Below are 20615 nucleotides of genomic sequence, written 5' to 3'. Positions count from 1 at the left end.
ACTTGAAATTTAAAAGCAATGATGGAAAGTGACCAAAGGTGTGGGAAACTTATGCTGTGGGAAAATTATTAAAATCTGGGTTAAGACCTCCCAATGACTGGTTTGCACAAAATATATATGCTAGCAGCCTGGCACCAGGCATAAACATGTAATTACTGAATATACCCAAAAGAGCAATTATAGGGACAGTGACACAACTTATTGTTTTGGTTGAACAATCAATAATTACAAGTGAAACAATAAATGGGATTGCAAAACAAGCTGTCAAAAAAATAAAACTAACCATGTTTACAAGGATTTATTAATAATTTACCAACATTGGCATCTGCGTCAGTCATGCCTACCACCAATGACTAATCCCAGGAGCTATTGATTTGTCTACCCTCTCTGTAGGAACATAACAGGGATTGCATAAATAATCACATTATCAATATTGTCTCAATCTTAATCTGCTGGAATAGGAGTCGTGACTACGTCTGCCTTTGCACTAAATAATTTACCAGAGTTGGCTCATGTGTATATTAGAAAAGGAGCCAACATGGTCCCAGACAACTTTACTGGAAAGAAAATCTGTGCGTCTGACTTAGTCAGCACACTGATGACCAAACTAAATAGGCCTGCACGTACTTTACTTTCCTAGAGCTGATATTTTCACAGCTGCAGCATAAAGAAAACCCTATTTTATGGACTGCAAGGTCTGAGAAGTTAACAGTCCTCAGCACACTGGTGTTATGTTTGTTCTCATTTCAAGGTGAGCCGCAGAAAGGAGTCATTGATTTGTCTGTGACACACTGGGGGTCATTCAAGGCAATCCATGCCGGAGGTGACCCCTAGGCTTCTTTCCAAATAAAAATACTGGTGTGGTTATTTATATTGGAACAACAAAAAAGCTTGTCTATAATTTGCAACATGAACGGTAAATGTATCATTGTTTTTACTTTTTGATTTATCTCTCCTGGTATTGCTATTATATTTAGATCGGCCAAAAGGACTATTATATTATATGGACTACATTTTAAGTAAAGCCATTGAATACATGTAGAGTGGAGTCCAAAGTGCACGTTCCCCCTCAGAAATATAGTAAAGTAGAGGCATTAAGTAGCACAACATATTCAAGTAAACAAGTAGGCCTGTCTCCAAAGTGTACTTGTGTAGCTAAATATACAGATACTTACCGTACTTCCCACCAGATGGTGACCTTATTTCAACTTCTGGTTTTCCCTTTGATCTCAAATAGAGCAACAAAGTGGTCTTATAAGTTTAAAGTTATCTACTGGGATATAATATTACAGCTTAATGTTGCAATACAATTAATACAAACAGATGTGGTAAAACAATGTTAAAAAAAAGTGTTGCCCCTTGCCTTGTATATAAACCATACCAACAGTGTCAAAAAGCACATCGAGCTCTGACTTCTCCACAACCGGTGGGACAAACAGGATCTCGCGATACTCTATGATTCGTTTGGCCGGAAGTGACGTCCTAGCTACGCCTCTGTAGTAAACGACGGCCAATCGGATGGGTGTAACTGGAAGCAGCATGGTCAAGGGCACCGGCTGAAGGAGGCCAGATAGCAGGGAAGCAGCAAGGAAGCAGCAAGAGGAGAACCATCGCGTGAAGAGCTGTCACAGAAGAAGTCACTCGGTTAGAGTTGAAGAGCAGGTGAGAGCTTCATCCGACACAAACCGCCCGCGACCATAGTTCAGACCGAGCCGGAGAAGTTTAGTCTACTGAAATATAACGGTAACACAACAATACTCTGTCTGCGGAAGGACATAAGCCCTCGTATTTCTTTGTAGAGTCCATTAACAAATGCCAAATGCATTGCAAAGTTTAATTCGCTTTCTTTAAAGTTACTTTAACCCTCGTGAATGACGTGCTGGCGTTCAAGAAAAGCATAACGTGACAGCAGCGGCGCCACATGTCACTTGTGTTGAGACACGTCTCCTCTCCATTGCACTCTGTGGGAACAATGGTGCAATTAACTGCACGTTATTCTCAGTGATGGTTGTCGCGTTGTCCATGCAACAAGGGCGCCATAACTCGAGGAGCTGGTAGTCGCGTTCAGGGTGCCCTGCTGTGCTAAACGTGAGCCGGAGGGTGCTTGGGTCAAAACCCCGAATGAGACTTCCTCCTCAGGGGGAGGGGGGGTGTAACTGTGTCGGTCGGTAGACATTACACTGTCCCTGTTTTCTGACCTTGACAGGCAGCAATAGGCTGCTGCATGGATAAGATATATTTACTACAACAGTCATAGATGTAATCTCCAGTCTGGATGAGAGTTTTTAAATAATCCAACCTGCTTCTTCATATTTAGGTGAAGCTTAAAAAGAGATTGGACAGTAGCTTTCTTCAAAATATGGTCGAAAAGGAGCTGCATTTGATTATGGATCAGTTGCCCCTAAGGCGGTGTAGTGTGGTATTGGTCATGCACATTAAACACAGACTAGCCGCAAGTGGCTTTAAACTGTTGACTGACTTTTTCCTGAAAAAACCCCAATGTACTAATATAATTAATTGTATGCACACGTACACCGCAAAACAAGTGTATCTTATTCTGTATTTACTGTGTTCATCACTGATGTGAATCTGACTCCCAAAACGTGCATCATAGTAAATAATATAAACAACATCATATAGAACACTTGTATTCACTTGTTTAAAATTGTATTACGTATTTATATATATATATATATAGTATTTATAACAACTGTACGTGAATCTTTATGTTTACTTAGTATTAGGAAATGTCTTGTCTTATCTGTTGTGCCTGTGTACTTTTATATGTTTCACCGTGGGAGAGTGGGAAACGTCCTATCGATTCCTTTGTATGTCTTAACATGTGAAGACATTGACAATAAAGCTACTACTATATCTAGCAGCTCATGTCTGTACTTCAGAATGTCCTGCCGTTTTTAAGAAATACTGGTGCAGGCCCAGTACATGGGATTTGCATGCCTCACTGTTCTACTTCTGGCTCCTTTTCCCATCAGCTGCTTGGAGCTTTCCCACAGTGTGACTCTCACATGATTTGCCACAGCACAATGACTCCTACAATGACCCCTCTCCCCCTTCTCCTCTCCTACTCTCCTTCTGCCCCTACCATTGTTTCCCACACCTTACTTTTCTCTCACCCCTCGACCGTGTTTCCCACATTGTGCTTCTTGTTCACTCTAAAGTTGGACACCGCTGAGTGAGAACAGTTCATGAGACCAATCTCTGATTAGTAGAACAAGATTTTGCCACCACCAAGGTACTATTCTAAAATTGTAATGTTAATGATTACTGGGTATTTTAATAATATACAATCAGGATTAACATTTTTTTCATACATGACTTAATCTTGTCCTTTTTCATAGATGTATTCTGTTAAAAAAAAAAAACTTAAAACGGTGCCACTTCCTGATTCTTTGTTAATGGTTCCAGTTAAGACTCAACCACCAGTTAGACAGGGTTTTCACCTCCTTCTATGGTATTTGCATACGAGGCGCACAGAAAAACTCTTACTGTAATAACAACAAGAACACGATCCAACTCTTTTGGGTTTTATTGAGGGAGAAAATCACTTCATACGCTTTTTATAAATGTGACAAGATAGTTTTTGCAGGAGTTTAAATGTTCCCACAATGCCAGGTTTGTACACAGTTTGTTTTTCTAACGGTTGACTACACAATTAAACACAATGATGGTTATTAAGTCATTATCACTATGGCAAATGATTGTACTGCATAGTGAACATGATGTAATTGTGTTAAGGTGTAACACAAGTTGTTGCTCAAGTGCTGTGATCATTAATACATGATCATGGCTGCAGTCTAACTGGGCTTGTGTGCTTGTTAGATGACGTTAATTTAGTGTGGAGTCAATTCCTCAATAATTGGGCCATGTCAACTACCCTCAGAAGTTCACAATAGTTATGTTGTAATGTTTAACCAAAAGCATTCTTGCCACATCTTAATAACTAACCTACTTTTATCCATACTAAGAGCACTGAGAGGAGGCCATGATTGATCCTAGAAGTTCACCCTTCAGACACTGACATTAATCTGCAGGGCTGTGCAGTCCATGAATTTGAAAATAAATGTTCAAGTTGAAATTTTTAACTAAACTATTTCTAGTCTCTTGCATGTTTAAAAAAAGAACAAAAATTCTTTATTTTGGGGAAAGAATGTCAAGCTGTGTCGCATCTTTTTCTATATTTGTCCTTGACTAAAAGTGACATTTCAATCTGTCAGCTTCCTTTCTGTGGTGTCCTCCCGTCATTTAGCATCAATGTCTAACCGGTTAGGCCTGCAAGTGTCGTTCCCAGAAGGGCGTGACTCAAGTCTGCTCTTGCTATCTTTCTTGCACACACTTGGCTAAAAAATATATTAAATGGAGATACAAGTGTTGGTTCAGAGAATGATGCAAGGGTCTTCTTTGAACCTATTTATTATTTATTTGTGTTCTATTTTATATTGATAATTTCCACAGGTCTCTCGTGAAAAAGTGGCTAATCTGATTAAAGTATTAGGGCTCAGTATGTTTGGTATGTAAGATTAGACATGGCTCTGCCCACCTTAGAGAGCAATTAGCTTTACAAAGCAGCAACGCCTGGTCCCATACCATTTTATAAATCCATATCTGCCAAGGTTGCGTGCAAAGCAGGCTATGAATATTTTGTGAGACTGCTCTTTTTTAAATTATTTTTGTAGTTTCTGACCCTTAGGTGAAATGTACTTGCCCCCCATCCCCCAAGGTTGTAGAAGTCATGGTAGTCGGGGGGGAAGTTGTCGGTCCGTGTTCTAAAGTTAGGTGCTCTTCATTTAGTGTTGGCAGAGCTTTGTCATTGTGGGACTTGGTTCCAGGACCAACATGGCTGTTTGCTCATTTGCTTTATTGTTATACACTTGAAATGCAGGGTTAGGTTTTTATCCGTGCTGTTGGAGTTTAGCAAGGCCGTGTTTTGATGCTGCAAGTTAGTGCTGTGGCCCGACGGATCGTTTGTCTCCCTTTTGGCATTTGCCCACAACGGCTCTCCTCACGCAAAGTCCAGTTTGGGATCTCCTTCCCGGAGTGCTTGTAAATTGTCCCATAGGGATCGTTACGGGTTTCTCTCTCTGCTTTGCGGCTGCTCGGCACACATCAATCGCTCCGGGAAAGCTCCGCATTGTTTCGTCTATTTTCAGGTTTAGCTTCACTTGTGTTTTATTTCAGAATAAACTGAACATTGGGTACACGAATGAAGTTGTTACCCTAATTTTACCATGGTTTGAATATGTAGTTTGTATCCGAGCTTATTCTCAACAAAGCAGTGTTTTCAGTGAATTATTCAGTCCAAAGTTCAGTAAGTGTGGTAATGTTTTAACCCATAAGGTCACATCATTATCGACTACTTTTCTACAACAGGGCTTGATAAGACCACAGTTGTTTGAAAAGTTTGGGTCTGTTTTGTTCTTTGTAGGTCAGGCATGTTAGAGGTCATGATCATTGTCTGTCAAATACGCACCTTGTTGTTCAGATAAGAATTGTGAGTTGCTTTGCTTATGGTGTAAGAAGTTTGTTTGTTTTAAGGTGAAACATTGCTAGCCCTTCATGGAAATGCCTTTTTGTTAGAGGGTCATGTCGCCTACAAATTATTTTCCAAATGCTTTGTCAGCATTTTAAGTCATTTGGTTTGCACTCATTCTGGTGTGAAGGGATGCCGCTGGCCGTATCTTCTCAAGTGCCTATTTTAATGCTACTTTTATATATCGACGATTAATCGGAGCAGACGGGATGCTTGCAAACTATTATCGGTGGAACTGGCCTCCTTTGGTACATTGAGGCTCCAGACTCATTATGGGGTCGACTTTTTCAGAAAATATCTGCATTCATGTGATTAACTCAATAATAACTGTTGTATACAAAAAGCAATGGCGCTACTGACATCAAAGATAATTTGTTCTCCACCTCATAAAACCTTCAGCACATGAATCACTCCGGCAATAGGATCAGAACATGTTGGCTAAACATTTGCGGTCTCTGTGAACAGCGGTGTTTGCGTCGTGGCACTTTATCTTAACCACCGATATTTAGCGTTCTCTTTTCCTAAACATCCATCCACGCGACGATGACTAGCATGCTACAGCTATGGTGAACAACTGGTGCACTGCCAACACTTCCTGGGGAAAATGTTTGCTCCAAAATGTCCGTTCCTCCTGTGCAAGTGGTAGAATAAACAAATGGACTGTTTTGTCTTTGTTTTTGGGTCACGTGTTGTACCAAAAGGTTGTCTCAAACAAAACAAAATGTCCTGGAGTCAACGGTCAGGGACACGTGCACAGAGGGTGCACCACGAATACATACAAAGTGTTTGGTTACCTTAATCATTGGCAAATGAAGGGAATCGATCAATGGAGTTCATTGGATTGACATAACGGCACACGTGATACTCAAAAGAAATCCTTAGCCAGCAATGGCGAAAAAAAAGAAGGCCAGGAAGTGACTCTGCAGTGTGCAAGGGTCAAATATCGGAAAATCAATGTCCACTGAGTGGTGAGACATTCTATACTGTAACATTGTCTAATGCCTTAACCCTTGTGTTGCCTTAGGGTCATTTTGACCCGATTCAATGTTTCACCCTCCTGTTACCTTTATATTTACTAACATATTTTACCCTTTGGGTTTAATTTGACGCCAGCAATTAAAACCTCCAGAAAATTATTAGAATTAATATTGTTTTCCAAGTTTAAGTGTGAGGCACTTTATGTTTGTTTGTTGACTACCGAAAGAACACCGACATTAAACATTGAATGGGGTCAAATTAATCCTAAGGCGGGGGGAGGGTGTAATATTGATTCGGGTCAAAATGACCCTAAGGCAACACAAGGGTTAATGTGCATTTATAGTAGATGTGTTTATTCAGCTGGTGTGTGTATAATATGTATAAGAACTGTGCAGAAAAGCACGAGATATGACGACAAAGTGGTTATCAAACAGGAGATGCCAGTCTTGACCCCTCTCCGCCCGCATTGCTGCTGAAACATGGACATAACTTCTCTCCTGAGGGCGATCACATGCAAAGCTCTTATTCCACTGATGGTGCTTTACAATCGTGAAGAAAATAGACAGACTGCTTGGATTTCAGGTCTTGTTGCCCTGTTAAATTGAAACCTTGCTTTGATTGGCTCTTATTTTGAATCGACGCTAGTTATGCTGTTTTCTACTGGCTATTGAGTTCACATGGGGTCTGTGTTGACCTGTGCTGGACACTGGCCTTTTGTGCCTAGGAACAGTGCTGCCTTTTCACATAAGCAGCAAAGGAAACCCCGTGGCTGTTTGAACAAGAGGTGGGACGTGTTCTTTGGACACTCCATTATTCTCTGAAGAGAAACAGGAATGCACTGTATAGAAATACACGAAGTATGAAAAATGGCTGTTGAATAACATGTATTTTATTTGTACCCATTTCATCTACAGTGAGTTTAAAACTCGAGTGTTTGGGTAGATTGTTACTATTAATAACTTCAAACGGTGTGAAAGTCAACAATAATCATCCTGTCTTTAGGCCTGATGCTTCACTTCGACTCTCATTGTTTCCCTTTTTAGACCGACGCAGCAATGGACCAGGCAAGGTCAACAATATCCAAACTTGTGAGTATTACAACCTAAATCCTAAAATAACAAGCTTTGCGCCTTCCCATTATTACCTCTTCTGAAATGAGTGTCATTACAACTTGCCCAATTGAATGTTGTTCTTTCATTTTAGGAACAAATAATGATTACTTTTACATTTGGTTACCACCATGCTGAGACTGTTGTATATTTATGTGCTGTGAATCCATCTGGATTAAGATTAGTGATGGGAATATTTTCTAATTGCTACGGAATAAAAAAATAATTGCATTCTCTATAGGGTTACACCTTAATTATTACTATTTCTAGCTCTAGAAAAGCCAGCACCACCCATTTGAAAGTTAAGTTTTTGTTTGAATAATTTCGTAGCCTGTAACAGATCTCCATTTTCTTCTCGGTAGCCCTTCGCGGTAGGCGATCTACTTCAGAGTGCTCATTATCAGTCATCTTGCATCCTTTTTAAGCATTCCAAAAGCAACCGCTGTAAATGTATATTATACATGCGTTTGATATTTTTAATGCATATTATTCATGAAAGATCTTTGGTCATTATTGGCACATGAAAAGGTTGTCCTTTTTTGCCTAATTTATTGTTGGAATTTTAACAAAGGATTCTTTAATTCCAAATTAACGATAAGCCCAACTGTAACTGTTAAAAAATAGTCTTGTGTCTGGAAGTCCAGAAGTAAGTAGTTGATTAGTCCATTGGAGGTGTCTTTCTGATGAATAACAGTGCGAGCTAAAGGAGCAAAGCAATGCTGGAAGAGGAAATGGGAATTCCCACAACCTGGCAACCCAAGTGTTTTTTTTTATTACTGATCAAATAAACATCAATAAAGATTATATTACCGTTATTTAGGGAATTAGCCACCACTTGTATACTCTTAAGATATTTAAGGTATGTCTTATTGGTGAAACCAAAATGTTTTTGTTTATCTTTACTCAATTCTGTCATCTCAAGCAATTCATAATTGCACAAAACACTTTGTAGAAAGCCCCATTGATCAAGGGTTATCTCCTCTCCGCTCGATACAGATCGATATGTTCTCATACCAACATCATTCTGTCATTCCAGTTCAACGGGGAGCCGCACTCCTACACCCGTTTCAACTTGACCCAGAACATGGAAGGCGATAACAGCCAGGTGGAGATGAATCTGTCGTCCAACATGGAAGAGGAAGTCGGGGGAAACGGCGTGGGAGACCACCTCAATCACAACTCCACCCACAAACCCTACGCGGCTCAAAAGCTTGGACGCAAACCTAAGAACCTTTGCTTCATGGCCGCCGCCACCCTCCTCATCTTCATCATCGGTAGGAGGAGATCATTGAATGAAGCGGCTGTGTTTCACATTAAGCTTGCATCACTGTAAAGTACGTTGGTGTCACTCTTGGGGCGACTGCTTTGAATCTGTATCTATGGTTTTGCAAATAAAGCAGCAAGTCTTTTCTTGCCCCATGCTGAGGACTCTGCTTTGAGCATGAAGCCGTTTCTTAGACGTACACTGACATTTAAACCAACACAAACTTAAAATATGAGTTGTCGGTTAAGTCTCAGGGAGACTTGCCCTGAGCCAACAGGCAACAACAATTCACCTGAAGGCTCATCTGGGGGATGTCGCAACATCTGCTTTCTATCATCAGAAAGCCATAGCTCGGTGCTATGTGTCCCTATCTGAGCAACAAAAGGACTCACGGGTCTTGTATCTAGCATTGGTAGTATAGCATTTCAAAATGCTCCGTTTTGTTTTAGACTAACTTGATTCCTTCAGTCTGTCTTTGAAAGTGTCCTGCCCTTCTCTCCGTCAGTGCAATTTTTCCCTTCGGTCCTTTGCTGCTCTTCATTTGAAACTGCTGCTACTTACAGGGTACTTGATTGGCTACCTGGTTCATCGTAAGAAGGACTTGGCTCCCACCTGTGAAGCCTCTGTGGAGACTTATATCGAACCTTTTGACCAGGAGACTGGTCCTGCCCCACTCATGGACTGGGATGATGTCAAAAAGCTCCTCGCTCAGAAACTTTCTGCAGCCAAATTTGAACCCGTCCTCAGGTGAGTTTACAAACCGCACACTGCCTGTAAAGTCTCTGGAGAGGCACAACGTCTATTTGTTTGTCATTGTTTCCAGTTTCCTTGTCTCCCTGTTCCCCTCACCTCCATGCTGTAATTCCTCCCGTCTTAGAGAGTTTTCCAGCGTCAACCACCGGGCTGGTTCTCCAGGTGATGACGCTCTGGCTAACAAGGTGATGAAGAAGTTTAAAGAGTACGCCATGAACTTCTGGACCGATGAGCATTACGTTAAGGTTCAGGACCCGCCAGCTAGAGGCTACAACAGATTTAATTTCAAGAACGGGAGCGATGAGCGTCCACAGGGATTCCTGTCCTACAGTCCCAATGGAACAGTGACGGTAATTTCTAAGTTAAAATATACTTTTTTCCTTTTTGTTGTTGTTGTTGTTGAGGAAAATGCCATTTTTTTAGTTTTTTGTTCCAGGGTACTGTCTTGTATGCGTATTATGGGCAGGAAAGTGACTTCAGGTTGCTGCGGGACAAAGGCATCAACCTCACTGACAGGGTTGTGTTGGTCCGTGTGGGACTGATCAGCTGTGCGGAAAAGGTGTGTGGTCCGTAAGACATTCAGTACGAGTTTTAGATTACTGTAAACTTTTTAATCTTCAACCACTAAAAAATAAGTGATTTTTATAATCTGTTTTGCTGTTCAAGACGATAATAATTTCCATGACTTCTTTGTCTCTTTTTGCTTACAGGTAGCCAATGCTGCCAAAATGGGTGCCTCTGCCGTGTTGATATACCCAGACCCCGCGGATTACTCTATTGGAGACTCCACTGCACTCTTTGGACATGTGAGTGTTTCTAGTTCAGAAGCAACAAGTTGAAGAATAAAGCGAGAGACATGTAGACATATTTAGTTTGTTCAGTGAACTTATATTTAATCAATACTTCTGTGTTTTGTGCTCCACAAGCTTTTCTAGTCACACCAAGGGTGACTCCTGACACTGGTTTCACATTAGTTCATTAGTGGAGGCTAGGGATGCCCCCAAAACCTGCTTCTAAAGGAGTAGAAGCTGGACTATTGGTCCGGAGTTATCTGTTTTGCTATCAGTAATTTAAGAAAAGGGGGAGGGGGGGATGAGACTTCCATAACATAATGCTATTTAGCAGCGTCGCAATTCTTTCTCACCATCTTTGCACAGAAATCAGAGTTGTGCTCTTAAACATAACGTTCGTTACAGATGGAATAAATATTATTTATTTTCTTCAAGATTGTTTTCAGTGATTATTCTTAAGTTTGCTCTGAGAAACGAGTCATTTAAATGTATTAAAAAGTAGTATCAATAATAGCCTAATGACACTCATTCTTAGTGATAGTAATGTATCATTTAAACAGGAATATGTTATGTTTAACAAAAGTAGTCTTGGGTATAAGGGTTAAATGGTTATAGGTTTTTCCTACTGTAGTGACCCCGATGCCTATCAAGAGGTCACTATGGTTACTTGGAGGTTTAGTTTGGAGGCGTTATTTATTTCTAGACTTGTATGGCTTTCAACACAAACCAAAATATGCGTTCCTTGTCCAAACCCATTTTTCTGTTTCTAAAAAAACAAAAGAAATCAAAACACATTGTCAATTGTTCTCCCACGGTCAAAAAACGGGGCGCTCCTGCCAATCTAGCAACACCTGGCCCTAGTGCTCTTCCTGACTATATTGGCCTCTGTCTTAATTGAGAGGGGCCCTACACCCCCTAGTTGTGGGAGATCCAAACAAAAACAAAAAACTTCTCTTACACATTTGTCTTCATTTTAAATGTAGAGGTTTGAAGTCAAGGCTACTGGGAAGATTAGTTTGGAACTCAAAAGCATTCAACATGTCAAATCACAGCTGTTGGCACACTTGACAACTTCCCATCTGTCCGCCTCCCACAGGTCCACATGGGTTCAGGGGACCCCTACACCCCAGGCTTCCCCTCCTTCAACCACACCCAGTTTCCACCGGTCCAGTCTTCAGGACTGCCAAAAATCTTGGCCCAGACCATCACAGCCAGCATGGCTAACAACATTTTGAAGTAAGACTCACATCCGCTGTGGACAAACTGAAGCAATGTACTTTAATATTAAATATTCCTCTTGCGCTGTGAAGCAATAATAATAACATTGCATTGTCTGCATCCTACAGGCAGCTGGGGGGTCAGATTGAACCCGAAAGTTGGGGAGGCCAATACCAACTGGGAGACCAGAGCGACATTATTACCGTTGAGGTCAATAATGTTCTTATTGAGAAAAAGATCAATAATGTCTTTGGGGTCATCAAAGGCTTTGTGGATGCAGGTAAAATTATTAGTTTAATAAAAAAAATGGATAATGTCACCAGGAAGTTGGTACACTGAGTTCCTGAAAATATGTTATTGACAATTAATGCCGTTAAAAAAAAATGTTTTATTGTAGATCGATATGTGGTGATCGGTGCTCAGAGGGATGCGTGGGGTGCAGGTTTTGCTGGGTCGACAGTCGGCACCAGCATCCTCATTGAGTTGGCCCGTTCCATCTCGGATATGGTGAAGAATGGTACGTTTTAATGTGAAATGGTGCCATGTTTGTATTAATACTGCTGCACTGGATCTACACGTCACATTAGATCCTTCAATGATTATTTAGTATCTGAAGAAGGAAATCAGGACATGTTTATAATTTAATACTCCTCATGTAGTGAGGGCGCTGCTTTTTCTGTTGATGCATTTATTATCTTCTTGCCAGATGGATTCAAACCGAGGAGAAGCATCGTGTTTGCCAGTTGGAGCGCTGGCGAATATGGGAGCGTTGGCGCCACCGAGTGGTTGGAGGTGGGAATGATTTCCCCAATTGCATTATTCTTGATCTGCAGCTTTTATTTTGTAACTATACTGATGAGTTGGAGGACTGTTCCTGAATTGTATGTTTGTTCTTTTTGTATATCCAGGGTTATCTTTCCTCTCTGAGCATGAAAGCCTTCTCCTACATCAACCTTGATAGAGTCGTAACAGGTATTTACTTCAGGTTTCCAGGCTATGAAATATTCAACTCTTACAATATGATAGAATAAGTGATTATCAGAATGACTGTCATATTTTTCAGGTCAGAAAAAATTTAAAGTGGCAGCCAGTCCCTTGATGTACAGACTGATCGAGGCCACTCTGACTGAGGTACATTTAATACAAGCCTGCAATGTTGCGAGTTAAATACTATAGTTGCATTTTTGTGAGTTTTAAGATCTAATGTACATCTGCAATTATCTTCTCCTTAGATAAACTCTCCAAACAAGGACGGGACACTCTCTTCCCAATTTGCAAAGGGCAACATGGAATTAAATGTGTGAGTGAGACCAGGCTGTTAGTCTAGTGTGCGTGTGTGGGCGTGATATCTAAGCTGTTCTCTCGTCATCTTCCACGTGTTTATTTTCCAGGTTGGAGCCTCTAAAGTTGGATAATGCTGCTTATCCTTTCCTTGCCTTTTCTGGCATTCCCTCACTCTCATTTGGATTCACCTCTGATACCTCAGTAAGTCATCCCGTTGTACTACAAGTTACTATCAAGTTTGGTTCATCCTGGGCTGTATTTTCCTTAACTGTAACAATCACATCTTTCCCCTTTCAGGAATACCCATTCTTCGGGACATTGCTGGACACCAAGGAGAACCTGAACTCGGCCACGGCCAACCAGGTGGCTCAGCTGACTGAAATAGCGACCCGGTTCGCGGGTCACATCGCGCTGAGGCTGGTCCATGATCATCTGCTGCGAATGGACTTCATGAAGTACAACAATATTATCCGCTCTCATGTTGGTCAGATCAACAGCAAAATCAACACTGTTAAGAAGGTGAGTGTCTTATTTTCTTGCTGACATGGGTTGAACGTACCAAAAGTTGCTATTTGGGTTGTTAGTCTGTATGCAGAGAGAAAAATAATCAATGATTTTAATTTCAATAACATTTCTTTTAAGATTCAGATTTGCCAGGTTACCGCCGTCTATTGCCTTTTGAATAGATTTTTGTTGCAGTTTTTTGTCTAATCACTGCTTTGATAATGTAACCCAAGGGTATCCAAAAGCTGCACATCTGTATATTTAGTTTATTCAGAATACCACATGACCCTGTGGATGCTCTGTGTGCTTCCAGATGCATCCCCAGCTGTTGCCCAAGGTCCTAACAATGCAGTGGTTAATGTCGGCCTCTGGCTCCTACAGCCGCGCCTCTCGCAAGCTCATGGAAGACATCAAGAACAGTGACCTGGACGACGTCGAGATGTGTCGCATTTATAATGACCGCATAATGACGGTAAGACCTCGACTAGAGAAGTTTAAAAATATATATATTGTTGCCGCAATTTATTTCTCTATGCATGTCTTAACAGAGGGGCATATTAAGAAATGAATCCATTCTGTGCTTTGCTGTATTGCACTCTATGAAAACCTGTAATCAGAGGCAGTTTCTTCATGTCAGACATCCGTTGCTTTGAGCAATTGGAACAGTTTTGGGTATTTCATGAGACGTTTCTGTGTTGTTGGTTTGCTTCTCTCACTGTCTTGACATGGGGGGGTTGGGCAGAAGAGATGATGTCATGTACCTTCTTCCCCATAATGCCAAAGCGGTCTTTTCTTGCATAATAATAAGACAATAGCCTTCACTTGATTGTTACTGATTATGTACCAAAGAAGCTGTGAAGTTATGTTTTTTGAAGAAAGCCACTTTAATTGTTGATTGGGTAAGCACAACAATAAGGCAAATGCCCCTCTTTCATCCTCCTGTTTTCCTTTCCTTGTGTCTAGGTGGAAAGGAACTTCCTGTCCCCCTATGTGTCTCCCAGAGAGAGCCCTTTCCGCCACATCCTGCTGGGCTCCGGGCCTCACACGCTCAAGGCTCTGTCCAACCACCTCGACGCCCTGAGGACCAACCACCCCGAGGCGGACGCCGACCTGTTCCACAACCAGTTTGCCTTGGCCACCTGGACAGTTCAGGGATGTGCCAACTCGCTAGCAGGGGACATCTGGTCTTTGGATAATCAAATATAAAAAGTAATTTCACCCCCTTCTCTCTTCCTCGTGTTTGGCCCTCTTATCACAACTGGTAGTCACAGACGCGCAGCTTTTTTAAAAATAGATAAGCTGCTCGAAGGAAATTATCAAATTAGGACTCTTAACTAAATGGATACCAGTTGCACGGTCATCACCTCCAATAGTTGAGTGATGAGCTCATCGTCATTCCTTCTGAAACTCTCCAAAGAGTTGTACTTGCGCCTTGCCTAAAACCAGTTTAAAGGGTCGTTCACTTTCATTTTTAACATGTGGCCTTTCAATACGATGTTCTGAATTCTCTGGTGCTACTAACGACGACCTTTTTAAGTGCCCGTGACATGTAGCACTACTACTTACATTGGGGTTACCTCATGAATGTTACATTGAGTGAATGTGAGGCTTCAGCACAGTAGCATCAGGTCACAATCACAGGACAGGCTGTGTCTGCCAGCTCAGAGGAATTCAACTCAAATGACCAGGATGGTATTTTAAGCTAATTACTTTCCAACTGTTTGCCATAATTATTACAGATTAAAACTGCTGGTATTTCCATTGCTGCTGGAGTCTGCTGTTCAACCTGAGCTGGTTAGAATTGGTCGCTATAATTTCATACTGTGCTGAAATCTGCTGTTCAACTTGTTGTTTGAAGTTTGGAAGGAGATGAGTTGAAAGTAACTCTGTTATGTTTCATAGAACACATCTTGAAATATACGTTGGACATTGAGCGAGTTGTCATTTAAAACTCACGCTGCAGTGATCTCTTAGAATAGTCCTAAATAATAACAAATCAGAATTTCTTAATAACCTGAATTGCCTTCTGACATGATGGCAAACCTATGCTGGCCTTTCAAAAACCGAGAAGGTCTCAACCATGTGGCACTGAAACGGAAACCGTACGTCTATTTATTGTGTTATTTATTTATCAGTGGCAGGGTTCACTATAAATATTTTTGTATTGCCTTTTTCTAAAAAGATATGTGTGTATAATTATCGGGAGCAGTGCCTTTCATAATTATGACAGTTATACTGTCGAAATGACAAAAGCAGCATCTGCTTAAAAGAAGTGTACAAGTTGACCGACGGCCCGGACTGAACACTGAACGCACCTGGCACGACTCTGAGGTCATGAGGTCATGACGTGAACTGACACTGGATTGGCCCGGTGTCCGGGGCCAGCTCGCATACCACGCCGCTGGCTGTCGGTACGGGTCCCTTGGTGCTTGTACGCCTCTCGTCCTGATGGAATTATCGGCAGCAGTGTCTTCCATAATGTGAAAAAAAAAAGAAGGTAGTTTTTGCCTACCAGTGCGTGTCCGTATCGGAGGCAGTGCCCTCCATATCTCACTGTAGGAATGGATGTTTTTATTATCGGGAACAACGTTTTCCATAATGTTTGTATATACACATTAGGGTGCTACGCGATGTTGTCTGCCGCTTTAGAGCCCTTCAATGATGTTTACTTGCTTTTGTAGTTTCTTATGAAAAGGTTTCACATCGGCTCCTTTCTCCTTTCTCCATCTGTCTCATTAGAAAGGTAAATAATCTGACTTTAATTTGTTCTGGGTTTCTTTATTGAGCCGTTTTGTCATTTCAAGCAGACGCTGATAATCTTTTCTCTGGGCTTCAAGGTATAAAACTGATATGGAACGTCTTTTGCTTTCAAGAGAAACACTTTTTTTGGGACCACAGGTTACAGCGGCGTGGTCCAGTATCCAGAGAGGATCAACACTTGCCTCACTAAATTGGTTTTGATGAGGTATTCAGTGTGAAAGTGAATTATAATTTCTAATTTGATGTGTTCATTCATTGTTTCGAGACGTCTTTGTGTCGTAACTGTTTCTACGTACAGTACTTAAGGAGGTTTTGGACGGTGTGTAATTGCCTTGTTTCGTTTAGTTTCACTATTCTGTATTTTTGTTTCGCCTCCCGTTGTCTGCTAGAATCAAACGTTACTGGTTTAAAGGCCTGTTATGCTACAATACCGTCAAATATATTCACAGGAATAATGACAAATTTAAGTAAGATCTTTGTAAATGGGATTTTGAAATTACACACTGAATGTTACAGTAGTTAACGATGTCCTTCTTTAGCAAATTTACTACACCTTCCTTCTCATTTACAATCTTTCTTAAAAAATAAATGGAAATCACGATGCTTCAGCAGAGAAACCTGTTGGTTTTAGATAAATAGCCATTTGACATGATCTCTTAATAGTTTGAGTGACCTGCTGGGCTATCATGGGGCATGTTCTGTAAATTACATTTCTATTATTAACTTGAGTTGCAGATGTGGGAATTGCTCAACAAAATGTTTCTTTGGTGGAACATCAAGACTTTATTTTAAATCGTTAAAACAAGAATTCATTAATTTTTTTTCCTCACTATTCAAATTTGCTTTGCTTCATTCTTTCGTTGCTGCAATAAATAATCGCATCAGAACTGTTGAGTTGTGTTATAATCATTAGTCTAAATGATGGTCGATTTGAGACTTGAGTTTTATAAAGCTATACATGCATTTTATTTTTTAAATCCTAAAATAGTTTTTTTATAATACGAGCTAAATTCAATTGTACTGCTCGTTTGGAGATTTATTTCATAATATGCAAACATATTGAAAGTGTCTTGGCATGAGCTGTAAATGAGTCATGCCGTTAACATTGAATAACTCCGTTAGAATTGCATCAGAGGTTCAGTGCAAAAGTTATTTTTAGATAAACTTCTGCAATACATTAGAGCCTTACTTCTGCATCCGGTGTTTATTTGCATTGACATCTTGATGTTTGCGTATTCTTCCTTCACCTGGATGTCTGTGCAGATTGATGTAGGTTTGTGCAAAGTGACTTCTTCGCTATGCACAGCTTAAATCAAATTTGATGTAATTGTGACATCACAATAGTTCATATTTATCATCAGGAAGGACTTGATGTAGTTTTTTTTTTAAGGATTTGGAACAACATAAATAAATAATTAATAAACTAAAGGCTGTTGTGACCACGTTTGACCAGAAGGTGGAGACAAACTAAAACATGTTTGTATTCAACTGTCATCTTTAGTCTCTCACTGACATATGGTAGTTCATTAAGTGGATGTTTGCATTTAATTAGTAAATGGCCATAAGAGGGTCCACAACATTATTTTTCGAAAGGGGAGTTATTAACCCTATACTCCTCTCACTTGCATTTCACTTGGACTTCACTTGAATAGAACAGCAGTTTGTCTACTGCTTAATAATGATTGAATACATTTTACTCCTTTTTTTTTGGTAGAAGTTGCAGCCACAAAGTGCAGCAATATTGCCCACGTGTGGCATGTTCCTTTAAGAGTGGGCTGACAGCCTGAATGCACCAGAGATGAGACGGAAATGAAGAGCTTTCACTCCGCTACGGATTCCTGCTGCGGCAAAGCATCAAGAAGAGTGGTGGAGAAATGCAGACCATTGTCTTGGCTTAAATGAGAGCCGGACATGTATGAACAGGAAATTAAAATAGAACAATATGTAAATGTTATTAACTGAACATTGCACCAATCCGTGAGGGAATGCACATGAACCTGAGAGCAACATGCAAATACACAAAGAAATCCTCTTGTAGTGAAGCTGGTATAAATATGAAATGGCTGTACCAAATAAGCTGCATTAGCTTCTTTTTAAGCTATGGTTTGTTTTACCTACGGGCTAATACATAAATGAATAGGTAGTTGCCAGTTGTACAAATATATGTATGCAGTGGAAGCTATTGAACATGCCACTCACTTTTTTAAGAAATAGGGAACAATGATGCTTCTTAAACAGTGTTATTCATACATTCAGATAATAAATAAATAAATAAAATATAATTTAATTCAAGCCGAACTGTTAAAGCTGAGGAGCAATACATTATTTAGCTTACTAACTACGTTTACAGACAAAAGAGTCCGTTTCCCGTTACTGGAGTGATCCCTCTTCAGATATAGAGACGATCTTTGTGCTGTACAAAGACTGCAAAGAACTGACGCCAGCAGCCACAGTACTCAAATCAGACTGTTTTCGGACAAGGCTGGTGTGCAAGTAAACATTCAAGACGGACTGGTGCAAACTTAATTCAGTCTCCTTCACGCCATGGCCGAGGCTTTCTAAAGCGTTACACAGGGCAGGACTTTTGAACTTGTAGCCGGTTTTTGAAGTGCCAAGACACACCGGAACAGGAGGTGACCGCAATTGACAGGAGCTCAGATTGACAGGTAGGCGCTCTGACTCGAGTCGTTTGTAATGTAACGTTATCACACATCAAACTTAACTAAACAAATGATTATATATATATGTACTCTATAATATAATAATAATATACTATATAATAATAAGAATACAAATAATTTACTCTGTAATAAAATTATACTAATCTAATAATAATCTATTCTATAATCTTTCTTTTATCATTGAAAGAACAAAGTGAAATAATGATATATATATATATAGCTTTGCACTGTATTGCATTTATTGCCTAGCTTGATTTGCATCTCTGGTGCTGACCACTAACACCTGACACAAACCTGGTATAATTCACCCTTTAAAAAGACAAAGTTATTCAAGTAAGTTAACTTCAGTAACTTTAATCGGGGGAGGCAGGTGTCAATCACAATATTAGCATAAGAGAAACGGAGCAGAGGGACACGAACGCAGCTCGCGGGCCGACCGTTAACCGGGAACATGACGTCTTGCTCGTTAATGAGGCTGCATGGCGGGAAGCAGCCGACAGGTGAGACCTGCTTCATTTTACAACCCGTCTCTATGTGGCGCTGATTAACATAACGACCTCCAGGTGGTCCTCCAGGCTGTGACGTAGCTAACAGGTGTATCGGTGTCCTCTGACGCGCTGAACAGGGAGCGCACCTGGACATCCACGACGCGGGAAAACACGAGGCTCTAATGGATCAGTGACCCTTTCACTGAACACATCTCGACAGCTGCTGCTCCCGGTCAGAACAGAGCCATATTTAACATGGTTACAATTTTTTCAAACGCCTCTGCTTTTCATACTATCTGTTCTACGTCAGAGATGAGAATGAAGACAAGGTGACTTTAAAATTGAAATCTACGGGACTCGCCATGTTTAACTCAAAATAGGTTTACAAATATCAATAGCCAATATAAAGCACACTTGACCAGTGAAGGCAAAATCACATTTACAGTCTCTGTAAAGACAAATGGGGACTAAATATGAGCTGAAATCATCCCCGGAGGAATAACATATGTGAGTTAATACATTTGTTGGACTACGTGTGCAGTTAAGCGTGCGTTGCTGAGCCTTTTCGTGTTGTCACTTGCTGTGTGATATCTCTCGATCTTCTTCATCTCTCTCTGTCTCTTTCTTTTTGCTCCCACACACACAAACCTGCCAGATAGGAGGCCTGAGGGGGGATTAACCACCTCAGCCGGGCCAAGCCTCTCTAATAATCCCACAACACACACCCCCACACACACCCACACAGCTGTAATAACTATCACTATCTGTAGATCTGTGAGTATTGCTCATAGTTTTACACTTTGCATTATGTAAGCCATTTGCACATAACTGGTTTGTTTTATTGGTGCAATTAACCTTAATGTGTTCCAGTGTTTGACTATAAAACCAGATTGACCCACTGTCGTCCCACAGGGTAAAGTCCAGGGCACTTTTGTACAGTAGACCGTTGATAAAATAAGGGAGCCACACGACTCGTGTGATTTTGTTTGATTGTGTGCTCTCATCATGGATAAGAAGAATGTCTAACTTGCCTCTGAATTCAACTTTGATCAGTCAGTCAATGCACATCGCAGTGTCCGACTTAAAAACACCTTTTCAACCTAACTTGCTGATTTCCTCGCAGGACATTGTATTGCTCTTTCATCCATTTTCTCTTTATTTGCATCAAACCATGAAACACGACTGGATAAGTCGGTGTTCTTAACCATCCACCCGCCTCCACCCTTGTATGCATCAA

At 40.7% G+C, this 20615-nt stretch overlaps 2 protein-coding genes across 6 annotated transcripts in view; both read left to right on the top strand.

Moving 5' to 3' along the window:
• The first annotated feature begins 1564 nt into the window (after positions 1-1564).
• On the top strand, positions 1565-18152 carry LOC130197543 (transferrin receptor protein 1-like). 2 transcript variants are annotated; one of them, XM_056420256.1, is made up of 19 exons: positions 1565-1662; positions 7570-7614; positions 8672-8909; positions 9463-9646; positions 9777-10002; positions 10089-10211; positions 10363-10458; positions 11540-11679; positions 11790-11941; positions 12059-12178; positions 12368-12453; positions 12570-12633; positions 12725-12792; positions 12894-12961; positions 13053-13146; positions 13243-13464; positions 13763-13921; positions 14413-14658; positions 17924-18152. In XM_056420256.1, exons 2-18 carry the CDS (start codon positions 7582-7584, stop codon positions 14653-14655), a joined length of 2316 nt encoding a protein of 771 aa, XP_056276231.1. In that variant the 5' UTR covers positions 1565-1662; positions 7570-7581; the 3' UTR covers positions 14656-14658; positions 17924-18152. The 2 variants fall into 2 exon arrangements, with proteins under 2 accessions (XP_056276231.1, XP_056276230.1); XM_056420255.1 differs by lacking the exon at positions 17924-18152 and having other exon boundaries at positions 14413-17096.
• A 104-nt stretch (positions 18153-18256) lies between these two features.
• Positions 18257-20615, top strand: part of tnk2b (tyrosine kinase, non-receptor, 2b) — a 45184-nt gene continuing 42825 nt past the window's right edge. For 3 of the 4 annotated variants that reach the window (XM_056420251.1, XM_056420250.1, XM_056420248.1), the window contains exon 1: positions 18257-18875. The gene's annotated coding sequence lies outside the window, so the exon portion shown is untranslated. Of the gene's footprint in view, positions 18876-19149; positions 19391-20615 lie in introns of those variants that run through there. The other variant, XM_056420249.1, reaches the window with a different exon arrangement.

This window comes from Pseudoliparis swirei, chromosome 8, assembly GCF_029220125.1.
Source record: "Pseudoliparis swirei isolate HS2019 ecotype Mariana Trench chromosome 8, NWPU_hadal_v1, whole genome shotgun sequence".
NCBI lineage: Eukaryota > Metazoa > Chordata > Actinopteri > Perciformes > Liparidae > Pseudoliparis > Pseudoliparis swirei.
The sequence above is the reverse complement of the archived record's forward strand: the minus strand, read 5'-3'. Positions and strand labels throughout refer to the sequence as shown.

What these genes read in the sequence shown, in the direction of transcription:
- LOC130197543 (XM_056420256.1), top strand. Translation starts at nt 7,582, where the DNA reads ATGGACCAGGCAAGGTCAACAATATCCAAACTT. An exon ending in GGTCAACAATATCCAAACTT is followed by an intron (nt 7,615 to 8,671) that starts GTGAGTATTACA and finishes CTGTCATTCCAG; the next exon opens with TTCAACGGGGAGCCGCACTC. An exon ending in GGCAACATGGAATTAAATGT is followed by an intron (nt 12,962 to 13,052) that starts GTGAGTGAGACC and finishes TTTATTTTCCAG; the next exon opens with GTTGGAGCCTCTAAAGTTGG.